Below are 19104 nucleotides of genomic sequence, written 5' to 3' on the forward strand. Positions count from 1 at the left end.
GTAACCTTCATCTCTGACAAATTTTCAGCGCGTCCCTTTTTAAAGCTCAAGGATGAATCCGCTGCTGGAACATTCCAGCGGAAATGACGCCACCGTGCGTTCTAGTTTCCCCCCCACAATTACGGTCGTCCCTTTGATCATGCATGCAAATAACCTGTCAGTCATTAACTAGCTAGGCTACTATAGTAGGCCTACCTACTAGGCTACTACAATCACTCGATTCATTAAATCGGTAAGTTATCCACGACGATTTGTTTTTGATGAGCAGTGCAGGCATTTATACAGCTTACGTTCTAAATTCATCCTTTTCATGGTGGCCTTTTATTATTCTTGTATTGTATTTAGTATTTTTGTTCTTGCTTAATGTAAATCGCTCTGGATTAAGAGCGTTGTCTTTGAAGTAACTGAACTGAACTAAAGAGAGATAATAGACTGTTTTCTCTCTCTATAGCCCATAACCAGACATGAAGACTGAATGAAGAATGAAGTCGGAGAATAAACTCGGAGGCAGACAGGCAGATGAATGAAGGTTCCGGAGTTCCATTTATTTTCAGAGACAAAGTAGCTACAAGTCATGGGCCCTGGCATATGGCCCCCCACCCCCACCTTGTGGGACTAAAACACATACAGACATCTTCAGTAGGCTCTTTATACAACACAGGACAAAGACATCAAAGGAAAGATGGTCTCTCAGGTTCCCCAACCCCCCCTAAAGTCTTAAGTGGTCAACAGTGTGTCCATAGCAGCCTGATAGCATCTATTTAGCATACAGGGACCCCTACAGGGCCTGCAGCTGTTGGTCTGTCCGAACATTTCCTGTAGGCTATAGTCTCTCACCCAGGGGAGACAAAGATCCAGGTTTACACTTTAGTTTAAAATGCTGTTATTTATGCTATATTAATGTGAATTGTGGTTCCATCAGATTCCACATCTGCTAAATGCCTACATTGTAAATTGTATTCCTTTCGGAACATATAGGCCATTAATTAATTCACTAATCGGAAGAAACACACCATTGAGAAAGTTTAAGGATTTTATTGACATGAATGAATGATTGATTGATTTAAAGATGTATTAACAGTATGCAAAATAGTGTACATTTCAAGCACAACTCAATACAAAAACTGTTAACTGTGGACCATAAAGCAGGTGTGTCTAAACCTTTTTCAAAGGGGGCCATAGAAAATATTAAAACACCAGGGGCCAACTACATCTCCTCGACTGACAAAATGTGCCTTCGGACTATAACAAAGTTATCATATAAACGATTTTATGTTACTATCATCATCAAGATTTAATATCAATGGTCTTTTGTTAGGTGTGCTGTGAACAAAACACAAAAAAACCTGTTAGCAGGCTTATTTCACATTACCAAATGTAGCCAGATGGAAAAAATGAAATAAAATAGCCTTTTTTGACCCCTTCAGAATGAGACAACAAGGAACAAGGAATCCTGACAAATTATACTCTGGCGGGTGGCAAAGCCTTAATCCAATCAGGATGAGAGGGGCCTTCCTCCAATCATGATCGAGTGGGGGCGGGCCTTGGTGCACATGCTGTTGGCCTGTTGCACTTCCCCCCACTGTAGAGCATGCATGTGCACATTTTGTTACCGGGGCGGACTGGGTGGTTTTCCAAATCACCCAAATCACTGAATGCTCCTTTAATAAAAAACCTCAATGTAAAAATGTTGCGGTAATACAGTTCAGGTATGAAGCAGAGGGAAGTCTAAAATCTGTCCCCGGGTGCATTTGGCCTGCGGGCTGCACTTTGGACACCCCTGCCATAAAGCATTACACTTGGGTCTAGGGTCCACCATTTTCAATTCATCAGAACATTTAGAGACGTACAATGAATTAATTAATGAATGAATGAATGAAGGGGGGTGCGGGCTGCACTTTGGACACCCCTGCCATAAAGCATTACACTTGGGTCTAGGGTCCACCATTTTCAATTCATCAGAACATTTAGAGACGTACAATGAATTAATGAATGAATGAATGAATGAAGGGGGGTGTAGGTTCCGGGGGGGGGGGGGGGGGTCGCCTACCCTGGAGTCTTTGGAGAGGAGGTCGTATGGCGGTTGTCTCACGGCGCACATGGACTTGGACAATCACCCCCAGTAGCCTAAGATTTAGACTTTCGTAGATGTATTTATCGATTCTGACATTTTCAATCTACGAGAGCCTAGGTATCATGCCCCATGGTCCTGAGCGCAGAACCCGCGGTGTAGCTAGTCTGAACATGTACAAATGCAAAATCTAAGGTGCCTACCCTACTGCCCCACTTGTCAGGTTGGCTTGCGTCTAGTGTTTAAAACCTGTAGGTCCGTAGTTTTCAATAAAAAAGTGTTTTGATCCACTCTGTCTCGGAATCTGTCTCCTCGCTACTCACCAATACAAAAGTGGCTTGTGTTATTAGAAAGCCTACTTTCCACAACGCCAAATTGGTTGGAATACTCTTAGCGAGGAAGACTATACTCAAGCTTTGGATTCATAGAGACGTTCCTACACTGGATGATTGGTACAAGGAGGTAATGACTGTGGTTCCTCTGGAGAAACTGACTTATCTCCTCCGTGATAACATGGAAGGGTTCACAAAGGTATGGGAACCAGTCTTAGATACAGTGGACGCTTCTAGACTGTGCTTCAATGTACCTTATTGAACGGTAGTGAATAACAAAGACTCTGACCTGTAATGTAATCATGTCAAGACTGTGGTGTACTCGTTTTTGTGTTTGTTTGTTTTTTGTCTGTGCATTGTAATGTCCGTATTGTGGTTCTTCTTGTTTTCCTATGCTATGTTGAAAAAAGAAAAATGTGTGGTTCTATATACATTGAATTGTGATTGAACAGTTGTGAAATCTCAGAGCCTCAATAAAAATACATTGAAAAAAAAAAAAGAAGAAAGCCTACTTTCCTTGGTGGACGCACTCTGAGACCCCCACCACACGTATAAAATGCACTTTTTGACTAGAAAGGGATTTGTTTTTCTCAGAAGAAAAATACCCTCTACCGATATTGCCAAGAGAAACCCCCATAGACAAGATTTTTCCTTCCAGTCAGGGCCGACCCTTCCTATATATAGACCGATTTAGAAACGGGTCTCATGGTCGCAGCGAACACATTTCCTGTAGGCGGAGACGACATATCTGCGGTGTAAACTCGCAGGTCTTCATTGAATGGTAGAGTGACTGATGTTAGTCTGCTCAAACGTTACTCTTTTACCTGCTTTTTACAAACACTAACTTTACAAAGATGCCCAGAACATCGGGATGAACCTGTGTAGTTTATGGCTGCTCCAACAGTAGTGGCAACATTCAACTTTGGAGAAAAACGGAATGTCAAAAAATACACCGCGGTGGCTGAGACCAGAGCCATAGTGTAATGGTTGAGACGAAGCAGTGAAAGGTCCTGAAAGATACATAACGTCAGTCTTACCCAATACCCAATCTTTCTGTTGTATGAACACAAGACTACTGTACAGCTGAGCTTACGCCAACGAGGAATCTCAAGAACGCAATGTGTTGACAGCTGGGTGTGACGTATATTAGCAGCGACATTGCTTTCATAACCTTGTAGTTTCAAGGCATTTGCGGCCACATTAATTCCATTTTCTCCAGAAACTGGCTGTATCAAATATTAATGGACATCATTAACGACGCACAGCCACCCCACTGACAGAAAGGCCGGGATGATCGGTTTATTTTTCAAACACAGTTCTTATATGAAGCGACCTAAAATCCCGCTATGGGTATTTCAATGCAAATAAAAAAATACATGAACCTGTGGACTGGCGTCCTCTACTGAAAGTGACGTCAGACTTCGGTGCTCTATAAAGCTACCGTCGTCATTATTTACTGAAAATTATTATTATTATCACCACTGCTGTCGTCATTATTTACTTATTATTATCATCACTGCTGCATTGTCTGAAGGAAGACGAACAATTCCTGTACAAAGATGCAACCTTGAAGTTTCATTACATTATATTAACATTCACTGCTAGGATTACATTCATTTATAAGCCCCCACTGCAGGCTCTTACATAACTTGTGGCGTGGGTTCACGGGCGTCCACGGCCACGTCTTATAAGATCATGTCCAAAAAACAGGGTTGACCGTTCGCGTGTGGGAGGATCTCTTACAAACTAATGCTGGGGGAGGGGGGGACCCCCCTGCACCACCCCCCTATTTGCGCCCATGCATAGGACCCGTGGACTTAGCACCCTCTAGCCATATTGACAGACTTCTGTGCTCTATAGCAGAACAGCTTAATGACATAATCGTTCACGTTGTGATGCAAGAATGAAATTTGGCACAAATACACTGTAAGGGCCACTATCTCACTATCCCGGAGCAGATAGTGAGCATGATAGTGATATAATCTTTCCGGTTGTGATACAAGGATGACATTTGCCACATATCTGCAGGACGGAAAGACGACAGGACCATCAGAACTGAGACTGGATAGTTGACCAGTTCTGAGAGAACCACGGGAAACATGTCTGGTTGTTCTTACTTACTTACTTACTTACTGCCCTTTATGCCGGCTGGCATGTAGGGCAGCAACAAAGGATCTCCACTTCAGTCTGTTCTGGGCCAGCGTCTTCATAGATCACAGGACATAAAGGACACAAAAGACTGGGAAAGGCTCAGGGTGCCTTTTCCCAACTCTGTTCCATCTGGAGGTCAAAGTAATAAAGTCTTAAAACCAAGATGCTCAACAGCAATGTAAAGTCTGTTCTGCTGTACAGCTCTGAGACCTGGCGAGTAATTAAATCAGACGTAAGGGGCCTGGGCCATGGCTCAGTGGTCCAGGCACCTTGGCTGGTAATCCAGTCTGGCAGTGTGCCGCGGGTTTGACTCCCGATCCCGACGGCCTTTACTGCATGTCTTCCCCCCATCTCTCTCCCCATTTCCTGTCAGCCTACTGTCTGTCCCTCCATAAAATATATAAAATAAAGGCGAAAGCCACAAAAAAAAACATAAATAAAAAAAAAAAAATCAGACGTAAGGAAAATTGAAGTGTTCCACAACCGATGCCTCCGGCGAATATGCCAGATCTTTTGCCCAAATAAAATCTCTAATAATTAACTGTATAAACAAACAGGGAGCCAGAGCATCACCAAGGAGATTACACATCGACGCCTGAGATGGCTAGGACATGTGCTAAGACATGTGCTGAGAATGAAGCAGGACCACATCACAAAGGTGGCATTAAGATGTAACCTGACTCCGCCAGATGGGGCAGCAGAGAGTACACTGGGTTCCCCCCTCCTGCTCCCATCTGGGAACTCTCAGGCAGACTTGATGCCCGGCCACAAAACGGCCTGGCCAATCAGTGTACTCTCTGCTGCCCCATCTGGCGGAGTCAGGTTAATTAAGATGGACACCACCAGGAAAAATAAAACCTGGGAGGCCCAAAACCACCTGGTGCAGAACTGTGACACCGGAGCTGGAACAGATGAACCTGTCCTGGGGCACCCTGCCTGGGGAGAGGCGCAACATGCTGCCAGGGATCGGATGAAATGGACAGCCTCTCTTTTTGTATAACCTGCCTGGTATATACCCACCTATTATCAACACTCATAGGGCAGTATTATGCGTGTCTTAAGTACCAGGTCTTATTACTTAACTTAAGACCTGGAGGTGTGGTCAATGCTGTTTGGCCACTCAGAATAGCCAAATGGCATTGATCACGCCTCCAGGTCTTAAGTTAAGTAATAAGACCTGGTACTTAAGACACACAAAATACTGCCCATAGACTTCAATCTTGTCTAGAAGAGGCTGCATACTAAGTAGATGGTCATCTCTATAGGTTGTTAACACAATTGCAGCCAAATATATACAATGGTACCCATGGTGGCCCAATTCAATAGCCTTTACAATTTCATAGCAAACCTTTACAATTGATCACTATAGGCCCTTCTTGGAATGTGTCTGTGGGCCAGCTAATATCAAGCCTCTCAGAGCTCACATTCAGAAACTCAGTCAGTGAAGGTTTGTCCTGCACAAACAGTATATGACATTATATAACATTATATGGATATTTCATCGTGATGTGGCTCCGTAATATATGACAAGCACTCATTGAAGCCTTATGGGATGAAGAGGAGTAAGTAAGTAAGTAAGTCTTTATAGATCCCCAGGTGTGATGCAGGGTCTTCAACTCTTCCTCCACTGTCACGCCATGTGTTCTTGGGTCGGCCTCTTTTGCGTTTGCGTCAATATATCCTGAATAACAGTTGCCTGGAATTGTCTGAGGGGAAAGTGTTGAAAATGGCCTGTACAGTACAGTATGGCCACCATTGACATCCTATTATAAGACAAACATTTCTAAATTTCCTTATGCTTTAAGTAGCATGTGACATGTCAAACTATAGGGGTTTTCATGATGCTGAATCTATTCCAAGCATTAGTTTAGCAAAAAAAAAACACTCATTGGGCTAAATTTGGCCATAGCAACTTACCCAAATGTGCTGACATCATCAATGTGCCAACAAACAAACTCATTTCTGCCAATGAGTTTGTTTGTTGGCTAACAAGTGTTAGTGTAACAGGGGGGGGGGGGGGGGGGATTGAAGGCCACAAAAGGATATTAATGACTTGGAATACAGTAATACACAAAAGGACTAACCACGTCACTAATATAACTATGATGCACTGAGAAGAAACTGAACACACAGGTCAGGGGCACATATAGCCAAGGACTAACTGCCCAGCCTTTCTATTATTATTATTTATTATTATTATTATTAACACAGATAGAACTTTGGGCCCAGACCGTGTTCCATATAGGTCATTCTTATTTTGTCACCCTTAATCTCCCATATCATCATTTTACTCCTACCCTACTGCCTGTTTACACAGGGTTGTTCATCTTATCCTATAAAATGTCATGTCATCCATGTTTATGGCCAAAATATGTTTTCATCTGTCCCATTTAATATCTTAGGGAAGGCTCCATGAGGTCTGCCAGCCCCAAATTCACCATACTGTAGTGTGCTGTTTTGATTTTAGTTTACATGCAGCTGCTTCGATATCAGTGTGGCCTTGGCCGAGTGGGAGTCAGGGAGTGTTTCTCTCTGTCGAAAGTTCACAGTGCAGGGAAAGTTATCTTCAGTTGCCATAGCAACACCAGCCTCTGTGCTTTTCCGGCTTCTACGGCATCAATGACTGAACCAAGGAAGATGAATTCTGCGTCGCTACGCCATCCTCGTCATCAATGCGTTGGACTAATGAGAGACCGCCAACCCTGGTCTTGTCATCTGACATTACGGATATGAACTATTTACCAGCCAATGACGTCACAAATGACGTCAGATTGCAGTACTTAGCCTGGAACAAGACTGTGAAGAGGAGATTCAGCACTCGGACAATTGGACTATTTACTCTAAATTATATGATGTATTGTACTAGCTGAATTCCATTACATTTTCCTCTGTAAATTGACTTTATATCTACTAAAAATTCAAGTTAAAACCTGAAACTCCTCTCAGAACTTTAATTGTCTGTCTCCAAATTCTTTAAGGTATCTTTCTATTTTTTCATGGTACAGTGACTGTCATTCAAGATTTAATTAAAGGGCTAATCACTAATTTTTAAGGTAAATACAGCACGGTATTTGGTCTCCCTGCTGGGTTATTGAAGGTATATATTTACAGTCCTTTCTAATTAGCATTACAAAATAGATATCATTTATCTTTTATCTATTAGTGATGTGATTTATGTATTGTAAATACTTTCGTTTCTTGATTGTTGGTTTTTTTTTTGTCGTCTTTTTCTTTTGTCTGTCTTTTTCTTTTGTCTGCCCACTCTTTCTTCTTTTTCTCCTTCTGAAATGTACACTCTGAAGCGATATTGCCCTTTGCCCCTGTTAAGTGTTGACCTGATGCCATATGTAGTCCTGAAGAAAGCAAGGACACAGAGACACTGGAGATGGAGTCACTTGGAGGGGGGAGGGAGGGAAGAGGGGTGAAAAAAAATCCTGGGAACTGCACTTGTGTCCTATGTATGCATAGAAATGCTGTTATTCTACTGCTTTTTCCAAATAAAATAAATATTATAAAAAGAAAGCATACACTAAGCACTTCAGCCCTATATACATTTCGGCCATTTGAAAATAGCAGATCTATACTTTTGTACTTTTCCTTGAGTACATTTTTAATACGGGACTTCTACTTGTAACGGAATACATCTACATTGCAGTAGTGGTACTTTTACTTAAGTAAAACATTTGAGTACTTTTTCCACCACTGCGCATGAGTTAAAGGCCATTTATGTGCAGAGGTGAGTGGGTGCGTGTACGTCATCTGGTTATAGAGGACAGTGTTACTCGAGGTCAAGAGGAGATCTGCCAATTCTACCTAAGGACACTTAAACAATGGAAAAAGAAAGTCAAAACCATTATGTGCCTGTACAGTACAGTACTCATCACGATGAGTGATTAGATAATGATAAAGGGCATGACAGCTAGATTTAAAGGAATGAATGCAGTGTCACAACTAATTTTATGCAAGGGCTCCTAACTTTGATCAGAGGTGAACAAACCTCTAAGTGGGGATTGTGGACCCCCAGGCTGTGGATCAGGGGTTTCCACGGATGATGATTGTGGAGTGTCATTATAGTTAAATATTGTTACATTTTGAAATACTTTCTCTCAACGGTGAAAACCTTTTTCAGCCAGCTTTACTTTCCCAGTTCTGACTTCATTTGCTTTTATAGAACCATTCCTGAACAGAACTTTTTTGCGGCACAATTTTCCACTTTAAATAAAAAAAATAAAATGGGCCACAGACATAGACAAGTCTTGCCATGGACACGTTTGTCTGTGTACTGTATACTGTATATGGACGTTCCGCTAAGGTGCCGTCAATGTTCTCTTGCACCTACAACGCCAACACACAAACACAACAAGCCATAGCCAGCTACTCTGATGGCTGGGTGTGGCTCCCTTTTATTCAGTCAGCAGCCAGGTGTCACAGCTGTCCTGCATATGGGTGATACAGGCTACAAGCTTGTAGATCTGCTATTTTTTTTAAATCGTAAAAATGTGGCACAAATCTTTGAATATATATTCTTTAAGAGCAAACGTTTTTTAACTCAAATCTTTGCTTTTGGGGGTCCCAGGAATAACATATTTTCAGATGGGGGTCCGCGACCAAATACAGATAATTCTGGGAGTTCTAAAAATATGTTTCATGTTTCTATGTCAGTGGTGCTCAATCTTTTTCATGTCAAGGACATGAAAAAGATTGAGCACCACTGACATAGAAACATGAAACATATTTTTAGAATCGTCCTCAGGTCTAAATGGGTAAAAGGACGGCTTAAAGGACGGTAATGGGTTAAAGGACGGTAATTTTCATTCTTTGAGGGAGTCAGGGCAGTCCACACTTGGGTGGCAGTGCTGTAGAAGGAGAATTTACCCATGTTTGTGCTGTAGAAGTGCTGTAGAAGGCAGTCCACACTTGGGTGGCAGTGCTGTAGAAGGAGAATTTACCCATGTTTGTTTTGAAAGTGGGTGGATCTGGCGTTGTTCTCGCTTCCTCTAGTATTGTGGGCTGTGGGTGTCGCTAACTTGTTTGAGGTAGTTAGTCAGGTATGCAGGCACTGAGGGCATAGAGGGCAAAGCTGCATTTACAAATTTAAATATCAATCCCAATTTCAAATCACCATCAAAATGGGTTGCAAAAAGATGGGTCATGGGCCTCAGGCCGAGAAGTAGTCGAATTAGATTGTTTTGGGAGGTTGGCAGGGAGTCAGGGACCACCTGGTACCCCTCAAACCACTTAACTGTCTAGTAGGGCACTTAACTGCCCTACTAGACTATTAATGACAAGTTGTGGCTACAGTATATTATCCACCATATCTCAGCACAGCACAGACAACCTTGCCACCAAGAAGAGCCTTTGCTCCTGTTCATGTTGGTATTATATTGTGAGGGGCCGGGGTTAATAAATAATAATCTCTAGTCTCTATTACTGTATATTGATGAACATTTTGTATTACCAGTTATCAGCAATCCAGACAGTTTTTAAATTGTTTGAAAATATTTGGTCAGACACACCCCCTGCCCCATATACTCAATGAAAACAAGTCTCTGGTTCTGGTGACTGATATTGTCCTCCGATAGGCAGACCTTCCTTCTTCGATTAGACCATGCATACTGATCACCACCTACAAGGCGACAACAAAGGCTTGGACAACAAATCCCTCCCTCAGGTCTGGTGATGCCCCCTCCTGGTGGTCCCCTAGACAAAGCAACGGACCTGGGGTGACGTGACAGGGCCTTCTCAGTTGCAGCACCCTCCAACTCCCAGCTCACAGCAAAGCTGCCCCCACCCTCGCCTCTTTTATTTGCATTTTGACTAAAAGGCCTCTACATAGTATACAGTATACAGTGTATCGTATATCCTGTGTAATGAATGACCTGAACAAATGAACAAATCATGCATGAACAAATCATGCAGATGAACTGTCCAAACCTATGGGACATAAACCACAGAAACCCATGTCACCAAATTAAAATAAGTAAACACAAGAGATTATAAATAGCACATGAATTTTGTTTTTAATTAAGAAACACCAAAGGTGGGGAGGGGGCTGGGGTTCTTTCAACACTGGAAATGGAGTCAGGAACACAAGCAGGTCATCCCGACGTGGACAATATTAATTCTGATGCACTTTCATTCACTTAACTCGCCTCTGTGATAATTCATCTCTACATTGTTTGTCTCTCATTCCAAATTGAAAACATAAGACAAATATGAACAATTTCATAAATCTGAAATTCAAAACTTCCATCAATATTGACAGTGTGCCTATGGCATCAAGTCAACGCCTTTAGCCATGCTTCATTTTGCAGTGACCTAAAAAATGTAAAAAAGGAAAAAAAGAAAAGTGTGGATTTGGAGGCAGGTCATGTACAGTGTATATATGCATGATATGGAAGTCCAGTTTTAAAGCAGATACATTAAGCCTGATTTATACATCGTAATTTGTCACACGCCAGTGTCGTGCGACAAAAACAGCCGATCTACAACCTCACAATGCGTACATCCGCTATTTTCGGCACACAACTCCGTCATACAACAGATTATAAATTAAGCATTAGAGGCACCTGACAAAGCATAGTCTTCCAAACTTTGATTGCAGAGTTGACTGGCTCTTACCTATCCACAGTAATACAAAAAACTAAAGCATGGCACCTTTTTAGCAGATAAAGATGATTCATTATATATTTGGAGCCTAAGACTTATTTCATCATACCAAACAGAATAAGTAAGACCCGTTTCCCATTGCTTGACCAAGTAGTCAGGCATCACAGGTTAACACTAAAAAAGGGATGATGTGGGGATGACTGGAGGGTCAGAAGAACTTCATGGGAGTTGGGGGGGGGGGGGGGGGGTGCGGTATTTATGAAGACCTCGAGGAACAGGGACAGTTTTTAATCTCAAACAAGAAAGGAAGAAAGGGGTGGGCAGTGGGAGTCAATATACAATAACACAATAACCAGTGAAAAGAAAATTGCAAGCTTTTCTGATTGCTCTAAAACATTGCAGTATCAAGCCTGGAGACAGCAATGAAAATAAGAAGAAAAAAGACCTAACAAAAAATAAGACAAAAAAACAAACAAACAAAATAAATAAAAATGAAGAAACTCTAAGTGAAATGATAGTGCTCATTTTTTTGTTTTTAGAATATTAATACAAATATGTTTAAGTTTAAGGTGAAAGCTTGGTGAACCCCAAGGTGAACTTGATGATGATGGGTGGGTCAGCTAATAGTGGGCGAGCATGTTCTATGGGAGCTACACGACTGGTCACAGCACCTGCAGGTGGCTTTCTACATTACCATAGTCTGTCCTATTAAACTCTACATGTTGAGAAAGCATAACACCTAAATGTATATCACATTTCACAAAAACCATGTAGCCTTTAGAGTTTGACGACCACTGCTATATTTTGATGCATTGCTACTAACCTTACTAATACTGAAAAAATGACTACTTGAGGCAGTTCTGCGTTGACCCTCCTGAGGATATGGATGATTTCACTTGCACCCATGCACACGCCCACGCACGCACGCACACACGCACGCACGCACGCACGCACGCACACACGCACGCACACACACACACACACACATTCACTCACACACACACACACACACACACACACACACACACACACACACACACACACACACACACACACACACACACACACACACACACACACACACACACACCAGTAACACCATAAAGAGCCTCAATAATACGTGGATTGTGATAAATGGCAAGCCATGAGACACACAGAACCAACAAATCTTCTAAACGTCTAAACGTGTAAACACACATTCTCAAATGACAACAATAATGTTACCTGGCTGGCAGATAGTTTTATACAAACAATAATTTCTTCAATTTGATCAGCAAACTATAGAACTAGACCCTTTTCTGCTCATAAAACCTTCTATTTTGAGATCCACTCAATCAAACAAGGCTGCAGAGTTTCATAAAATCAATCTCAGAAGCACAATTAAGTGCATCTCCTCTTACACTGACATCCAAGCTAAACTCTACGACAACAGTAAAAGGCGACAGACAGACAGACAGACAGACAGACAGACAGACAGACAGACAGACAGTTATATGACTGTGGGTCTTCATGTCTGACGTTAGCACCAAGTTTTCATTCATAAAACAAAAAAGAAAAGAAAAACAGACACTGAAGAGGCCACCAAGCTTAAGCTATGAAGGAACAAGACTTCAAGCACCACCGGTTTCTCTAAGAGTTGTATTTGTCTATTTGATTTCTGTTGTTATTTTCACTGCGTCTTCACCTGAGTTGCGTGTTGAAGCGGCACGTGCCGTGACCATGCGCAGCCCCTCTCTCAACAGGATGCAAAATACTCGCAATCATGCTCGCCCAATAGGTTCCCTTAAGGTTGGTTGATACTTGGCCGCGCAAGTCTGTGGTGTCCCGTGTCAGACATAGCCGATCTACAAGCTAACAAAGTGTCCCGAATGCAACTCGTTGTGGGCTTGTAGATCGGCTATGTCGTACGACAAAGCATAAACCAGGCATTACAGACGTGAAGGAAGAAGGCCTAAATGTCTTCAAGTATTAATACAGTTAGGCCCATGACAAAAAAAAATCTAAACAAAAAGACCTGGACACACAGTATTAGAACCCCAGAATAAACTCTAGGGAAAAGTAGAAGAGCAGTTATGGTTAGTTTGCATGTTTTCCCCCACAAATATAATATATATACTATATTCATATGTATATAAATAAAAATTCAGTGCTGTAAAAACATCTCCAACTCCATAGGATCTGACCCATCGTAGAAGGCCTATAGCATTTTACTCTTTACTCTTCTCATCATGGCTAAAGCTACTGCAGAGAGTATGTAAACTGTACTGGTTCTCCTGTGTTAATAGTCCTTCATCGAGCAATACAACACTGAGAAAGAGAAGACTTGTTAATATCGCTTTCATGATTTCTCTTTTTTTGTGTTTTAGTTTTTCAATGCACACAGAGAAAGGCATCCTTTTTGCCTCGTCATGGTTTTCTCTCATCTTTTTTGTTTTGGTAGCAGCGAAGCACCATGTTTGTTTTTTAGTCAGGATCTAGGCATGTCAGTCTCTCTGTGTGTGTCTGCTGTGTGAGTGTGTGCGTGTGACTGGGACATCACTCCATAGTCTCTGGGTGTGAGTCTGCATATACGTATGCGTGTGTGTGTGTGTAGATGTGGTTGTGTGTGCTGCGGCCTATGAGGAGCAAGGCTGCACGTTGACGCCCTGCGCTGCGTGGGCCTGCAGGTCGATGGCCTGGGCTGGTTGCTGGCCTGGTCTGGCGTTCATCAGAGACAGGTTCCTCACGCAGCCTGTCATGCCCGCCGAGAACTTTCCTCCCGTCAGCACGGCCATGTCTGGGGCTCCCCCTGTCACAAGAACACACACACACACACACACACACACACACACACACACACACACACACACACACACACACACACACACACACACACACACACACACACACACACACACACACACACACACACACACACACACACACACACACACACACACACACACACACACACACACACACACACACACACACACACACACACACACACACACACACACACACACACAATTAGCAATGTTATATTGGATTATAATTGTTCATAATATGTACAATATAATAATTGTTAAAATGCATTTAAAAGGTTTTCATCATTGAGCATACCCAGGTATATGCTGCCTTTAGTATTGACCATAAGGCTTTTGCCCTTGGATTGTCCATGTCGCATGGGTCCTCCATCTATCTGGATGTATCCCTCTTTACCAGTTCTGTCGGGAACAAACATGCACAACTCACTGTAAACTGAACGCCAACAGAACATTACGAATACTAGTGTTCATACATCAAAATAAAAAATAAATCATACACATACAGGAATTCATAACAGCGGTGGTTTATGTGTTCTGTGTCAAACGGTGAGTTTATGCAGTAATACACATCCTCATACCTGACTGCTGTGACCTTATGCCATTTGCCATCATTGATGGGCTCCCAGGACCTGATCACTGCCTCTCCACTGCCCAGCTGGTAACTGGATATAACATACCGGTACACAACATTAGTCTTTGTGAGCACAGAGTTAATAAAATCGTAACCAAATAGATATTTGTACATTTGTACATTTTACAGTACAGAAACATTACACACAAAAACATCTTCACTGCATGTAGCTGAGGTATCAAACTGGGAAGACAATAATGAGGGTTCCTGTAGGTGGCCAGGCTAAAGAAACATGTGGAAGATATGAAACTATGTCACCTGAAAACAAGGTGTCCATTCTGCACACTAAGGCTGATGAAGTCCTTTCCTTTGCCTTGTTCTCCCAGTTCCTGGAAATCCATAAATGTAGCAAAGTAAAAAAACATTGTGTACAACTGTACATGTCCTCCAGTATTGCCGACTGAGCAAAATTCTGTCATCTCAGTATTTAGAGAACAATATGAACAAAATTAAATAAGACTGATGTGACATAAACCTTCCATGCAAGATACAAATGAAATGGAAAGCCATGGTGCATTACAAACTTAAAGGCATGACCACACAAAGAATGCTAATTATAAAGATAACTCATTTATAAATATGGTGTTTTAAACAACACAACCATAATGACACTTGCAAACAATATCATTGGGATCATTGGGATCACTTTCAAAGCGATTTGAGCATCACATTCAACACATCACTCACGTTCAACAAGTGAACATTATACAAGTGAACATAGAACATTATGGTTCATGTTTATATGCTCACGTCATTATCGTTATAGTTATCTTCATCGTTATTCTCTGTGTGGACGGCCCTTAACTCTTTTTCCAGATTCTTGTGCATTTGAAAACGTGTGGTTTTTAAGAAGTGTCCTTCATCTGCAGATTCTTATATTGCATAAAAACCACATGTTTTGAAACATACCGGAAGTCGAGTGTTTTGGTGTTTTGAGTGGTACCTTTTTATTAGCATGCGTCTTGCGCAAATTGCGTGCGCCAATGGTCTCCTGATAAAAGATGGACGGTTAGTTAGAGAGGCAAAGCACAAACCAGCAAACATGCATTAACCTGGTGGTGTCATAATCAGTGGGGCCAGCAGCAATCATGCCAACAACAACAACAAATATTTAACCAGCCAGTGTAGTGATGATGAGCCAGTGGTATTCAGAAAGAAGGTGCATTCCCAGTGTCAGTGCTGTTTTATCATGTACAGAAAGCGAGTGTTGCACAGGTGAAACCTGTGTGAATGGGAGGAGGTGGTGCTGGTTAGGAGTGTGAATGAGCTGGGAGGTTAGGGTGTGGATGGGGAGGTTAGGGTTTAGATGGAGAACAGTGGATGACTCAAAGACCAGGATTGAGGATTTGATCTCTGTCCACTCTCAGGGATAACTGACCATATTGACACGGCAGACATTTTGTCATTAAGTAATACGTGGGGGCCCCCAGAGTTGGGTTTCCCCAAGGGCAAGATGGCCATCGTGTCAATAGTCAATTGCCATAAGGTTATATAGACTAAGGACCGACAACCAAAACCTACCACTCCCTGCCACAGGATGAGGGCCTCGCCGGAGCTGGTTTGGAGCTCCAGTTCCATGGTCTCCGGAGAATCGTGGGCACTATGACACAGAACACCATGAAATAAACAAAACAAAGTATAGCTTGCTATGTTCACTGTCAGTACATCTTTAAATACTACATCTACATCTTAATCTATGAAAAGCTAATGCAGTCAATATGCATATAGGTGTGCCATACATACCTTCTTGGGAAAACTGTCTTTGGAAGAGCAACGTATCCATCATCGTGGAAATGTGCTGCATACTGATAAGGAGAATCTAGAACAAACATCAAAATAACCATTGTAAGCATGCTGTGTACAGTCTGTTGCAATCCTCACTGTTACGGCGCCCCCCGGTGGCGATAGGATGGAAGAAGAAACCCTGGTCAAATATTCCAGGTTGATTACATTTATGATTAATAATATATGCTTTCAATGAATTCAATCTGGGACTACTCCCAGTCAAACACAATGCTGAACTTGCCTGGATCAATGCCAAACTTACAATTTGACATCTTCAACTCAAAATCCATACACAGACAAAAAATAACACATCAAACTGGCACAAAAAAATGATTTTCTTTCTACAAATTGAACGAGGCTTCAAAACCAGTTGACATGGCAATATCAACAACATCAACCACACTACAATATCCCTGACCATTCCCAGAGGCGAGTGGCGTTAGTACCACTAGTTTGAGCAAGACCCGATAAGGACTGTAATTGATAGTTCTGCCTTGTTGAACTTCTGTATAGCGTTTTTGAAACTATGCCTAAAACATAAGCTTATTCCTAACCTTAACCTCAGTACATGTCTAAAGCTAACCTAGGTTGCTCAAATTAGCGGTACTAACGCTACTCGCTTCCCAGAGACAAGCATCAGACAGACACTCACCAAAATAATGTCTCCATGCACACTACATAAATTAACAATAATGTCACCTCACCGAAACAACAATATATCACATTGTACTTTCAATAAACACTTTTAGTGGTTAGTAACAACACAGCCCTGCTGTTTCGGTATGTGTACAGTATACTGTATACATTGGATGTTGCCACATTGTTACAAAATAAGGTCGGAGGAAAGAATGTTTTGTATCTGGGTTTTCTTTCTTCTTGGTTTGGACAGGCAGTTTTGAACAAGACAGACAAGATTTCATGATATTGTGAGTGGTTATGTCACAGGACATGACGCTCAAGAAGAAGAAAAAAGGGGAATTCTACATGTTTGTGTGGCTCCCAAAAACTATGAAAAAAGGTGCCACAGGTCTTGACTTGACTCAAGCCAGTTGATATCCCAACTGCATTTGTACCATAACACTAGTATACAATTCACCATTCATGTAGAATTCCCCTCTCCCAACGTTCCACAGAATAAGTGACCTGGTCAACAGTTAGACAGAGGCAAACATTTGTGTGGTGTTTGGTTTGTTTATCATGTACATTTACATGTGCTTGTGCGTGTGTTAGGCAGTAGACGGTCGTGTGGGGCTGGATGGGGCCCCCTTGCGGTCAGACGGCCCCTGTTAGTCACGGTCGTGTCAGGCAGACTAAATAATATAGATACTATACCATTTGCCCCGCTACCTTCCATATTCCACAGGGCCTCGGAGAAGCTGGAGACCTGGCCTGCGTATGCGGGATATAGCCATGATGAGAGTGCAGGGGTGAGACACACTTAATCACTTGGGCCTAGGAGGCCCAACCAAATGATGGACTGGGTGTGACACTAGGAGGACTTTCAGACTGTTGAGAATTAGAGCCATATGCGCCCCATTCCTGACTGTCTGTCTAGTGGAAATCTGGCTAAGTTCTAAGTCAGGTTCTGATAAAGCTACACGGTGATTGATGCCTTTGTCAACAGAATACAGACGTTTATTTGGTACTTAACGTGTGCTGTTTTAGGAGGACGCACATTGTAGAGAAGACGGATAAGAACTCCAGAGATGTCTATGCCCTCCGTTTGAAAAACTGCAACAATTCCATGTATCAAATGGAATTAGCTTTTTTTGTATATAACTTTGTAATAGGGATGCTCCGATCAGGTTTTTTGGGACCGATACCGATCACCGATTGTTTTTCTCATGATCGGCCGATACCGATAGGTCCGATACGATACTGATCTTGTGAAATGTGAAATTTCCAAAATGATTATATGTCAAAACCCACGTCAAAACTGTTCCTGTGTGTGGGGAGGAAGGGGAGAATGTTTAGGCCTGTCACAAAAATGCAAAATGATGTTATACTATATATGTGAATATCGGCCGATATGGCTGATCACCGATCACTGGCCGATTATCGGAGCATCTCTACTTTGTAATGCTACTGATTTTTGTGCGCAACATTCTTGAACATTCTTGAAAACAGGCCATTGATGTCAATCAATCAAGTTACCTTAATTCAAGTGATGCCATTTTTGTATTATATATGTTTTAGGGGCATGTCATGTGATCTACTTGCACAGCATTTGTTATCTAGTGGTAGATCGTGATCTACCTTTTGGGCACCCCTGGTGTAGTTAGTCCAATGGCATCTAGTCTACCTGGTATTACTGAAATAAACGTGTTACTTTAATTCATTTATAAAAATTAACCCACTTGTACTACAGTATACGTATGTGCTGTTGGTTATTTGATTAAAAAAAAATATTCATTGTCTTTTTGTACATTACTCAGTGTTAAGTTGAATGAATGTGAGTGAAATGCAATAACAGAACAAGTACTACATTCAACACTTACTTTCGTCACAGTAAAGACCAGTGTGGCTTGTGGTACACACGCATTGTCCGTCGACACAGCTACCGCCATTCTGGCACTGAAGGCTGCTCTGGCATATGTCCCTCACCACCTCACAGCGCTCACCTATGTGGTCACAGGACAGTCAGTGGTCAAAATGTCAGGTTCATGGAAAAGCCCCAGGTCAGGCTTTCAGAGATACAGAGAATAATAATGCGGAAAG

At 42.0% G+C, this 19104-nt stretch overlaps 1 protein-coding gene across 13 annotated transcripts in view; it reads right to left on the reverse strand.

Annotated features, from left to right (window-relative positions):
- Positions 1-10548: 10548 nt before the first annotated feature.
- Positions 10549-19104, reverse strand: part of hspg2 (heparan sulfate proteoglycan 2) — a 106528-nt gene continuing 97972 nt past the window's right edge. For 11 of the 13 annotated variants that reach the window (XM_079490073.1, XM_079490079.1, XM_079490072.1 and 8 more), the window contains 9 exons: positions 18885-19007; positions 17719-17775; positions 16345-16420; positions 16123-16201; positions 15545-15592; positions 14860-14930; positions 14549-14632; positions 14266-14369; positions 10549-13951 (listed from right to left, as the gene is read on the reverse strand). In XM_079490073.1, the coding sequence (XP_079346199.1) occupies positions 13779-13951; positions 14266-14369; positions 14549-14632; positions 14860-14930; positions 15545-15592; positions 16123-16201; positions 16345-16420; positions 17719-17775; positions 18885-19007 (815 nt within the window). In that variant the 3' untranslated portion in view covers positions 10549-13778. The remainder of the gene's footprint in view (positions 13952-14265; positions 14370-14548; positions 14633-14859; positions 14931-15544; positions 15593-16122; positions 16202-16344; positions 16421-17718; positions 17776-18884; positions 19008-19104) is intronic. The other 2 variants (XM_079490078.1, XM_079490077.1) reach the window with 2 other exon arrangements.

Source organism: Electrona antarctica, assembly GCF_951216825.1.
Source record: "Electrona antarctica genome assembly, chromosome: 2".
In the NCBI taxonomy this organism is placed as follows: domain Eukaryota; kingdom Metazoa; phylum Chordata; class Actinopteri; order Myctophiformes; family Myctophidae; genus Electrona; species Electrona antarctica.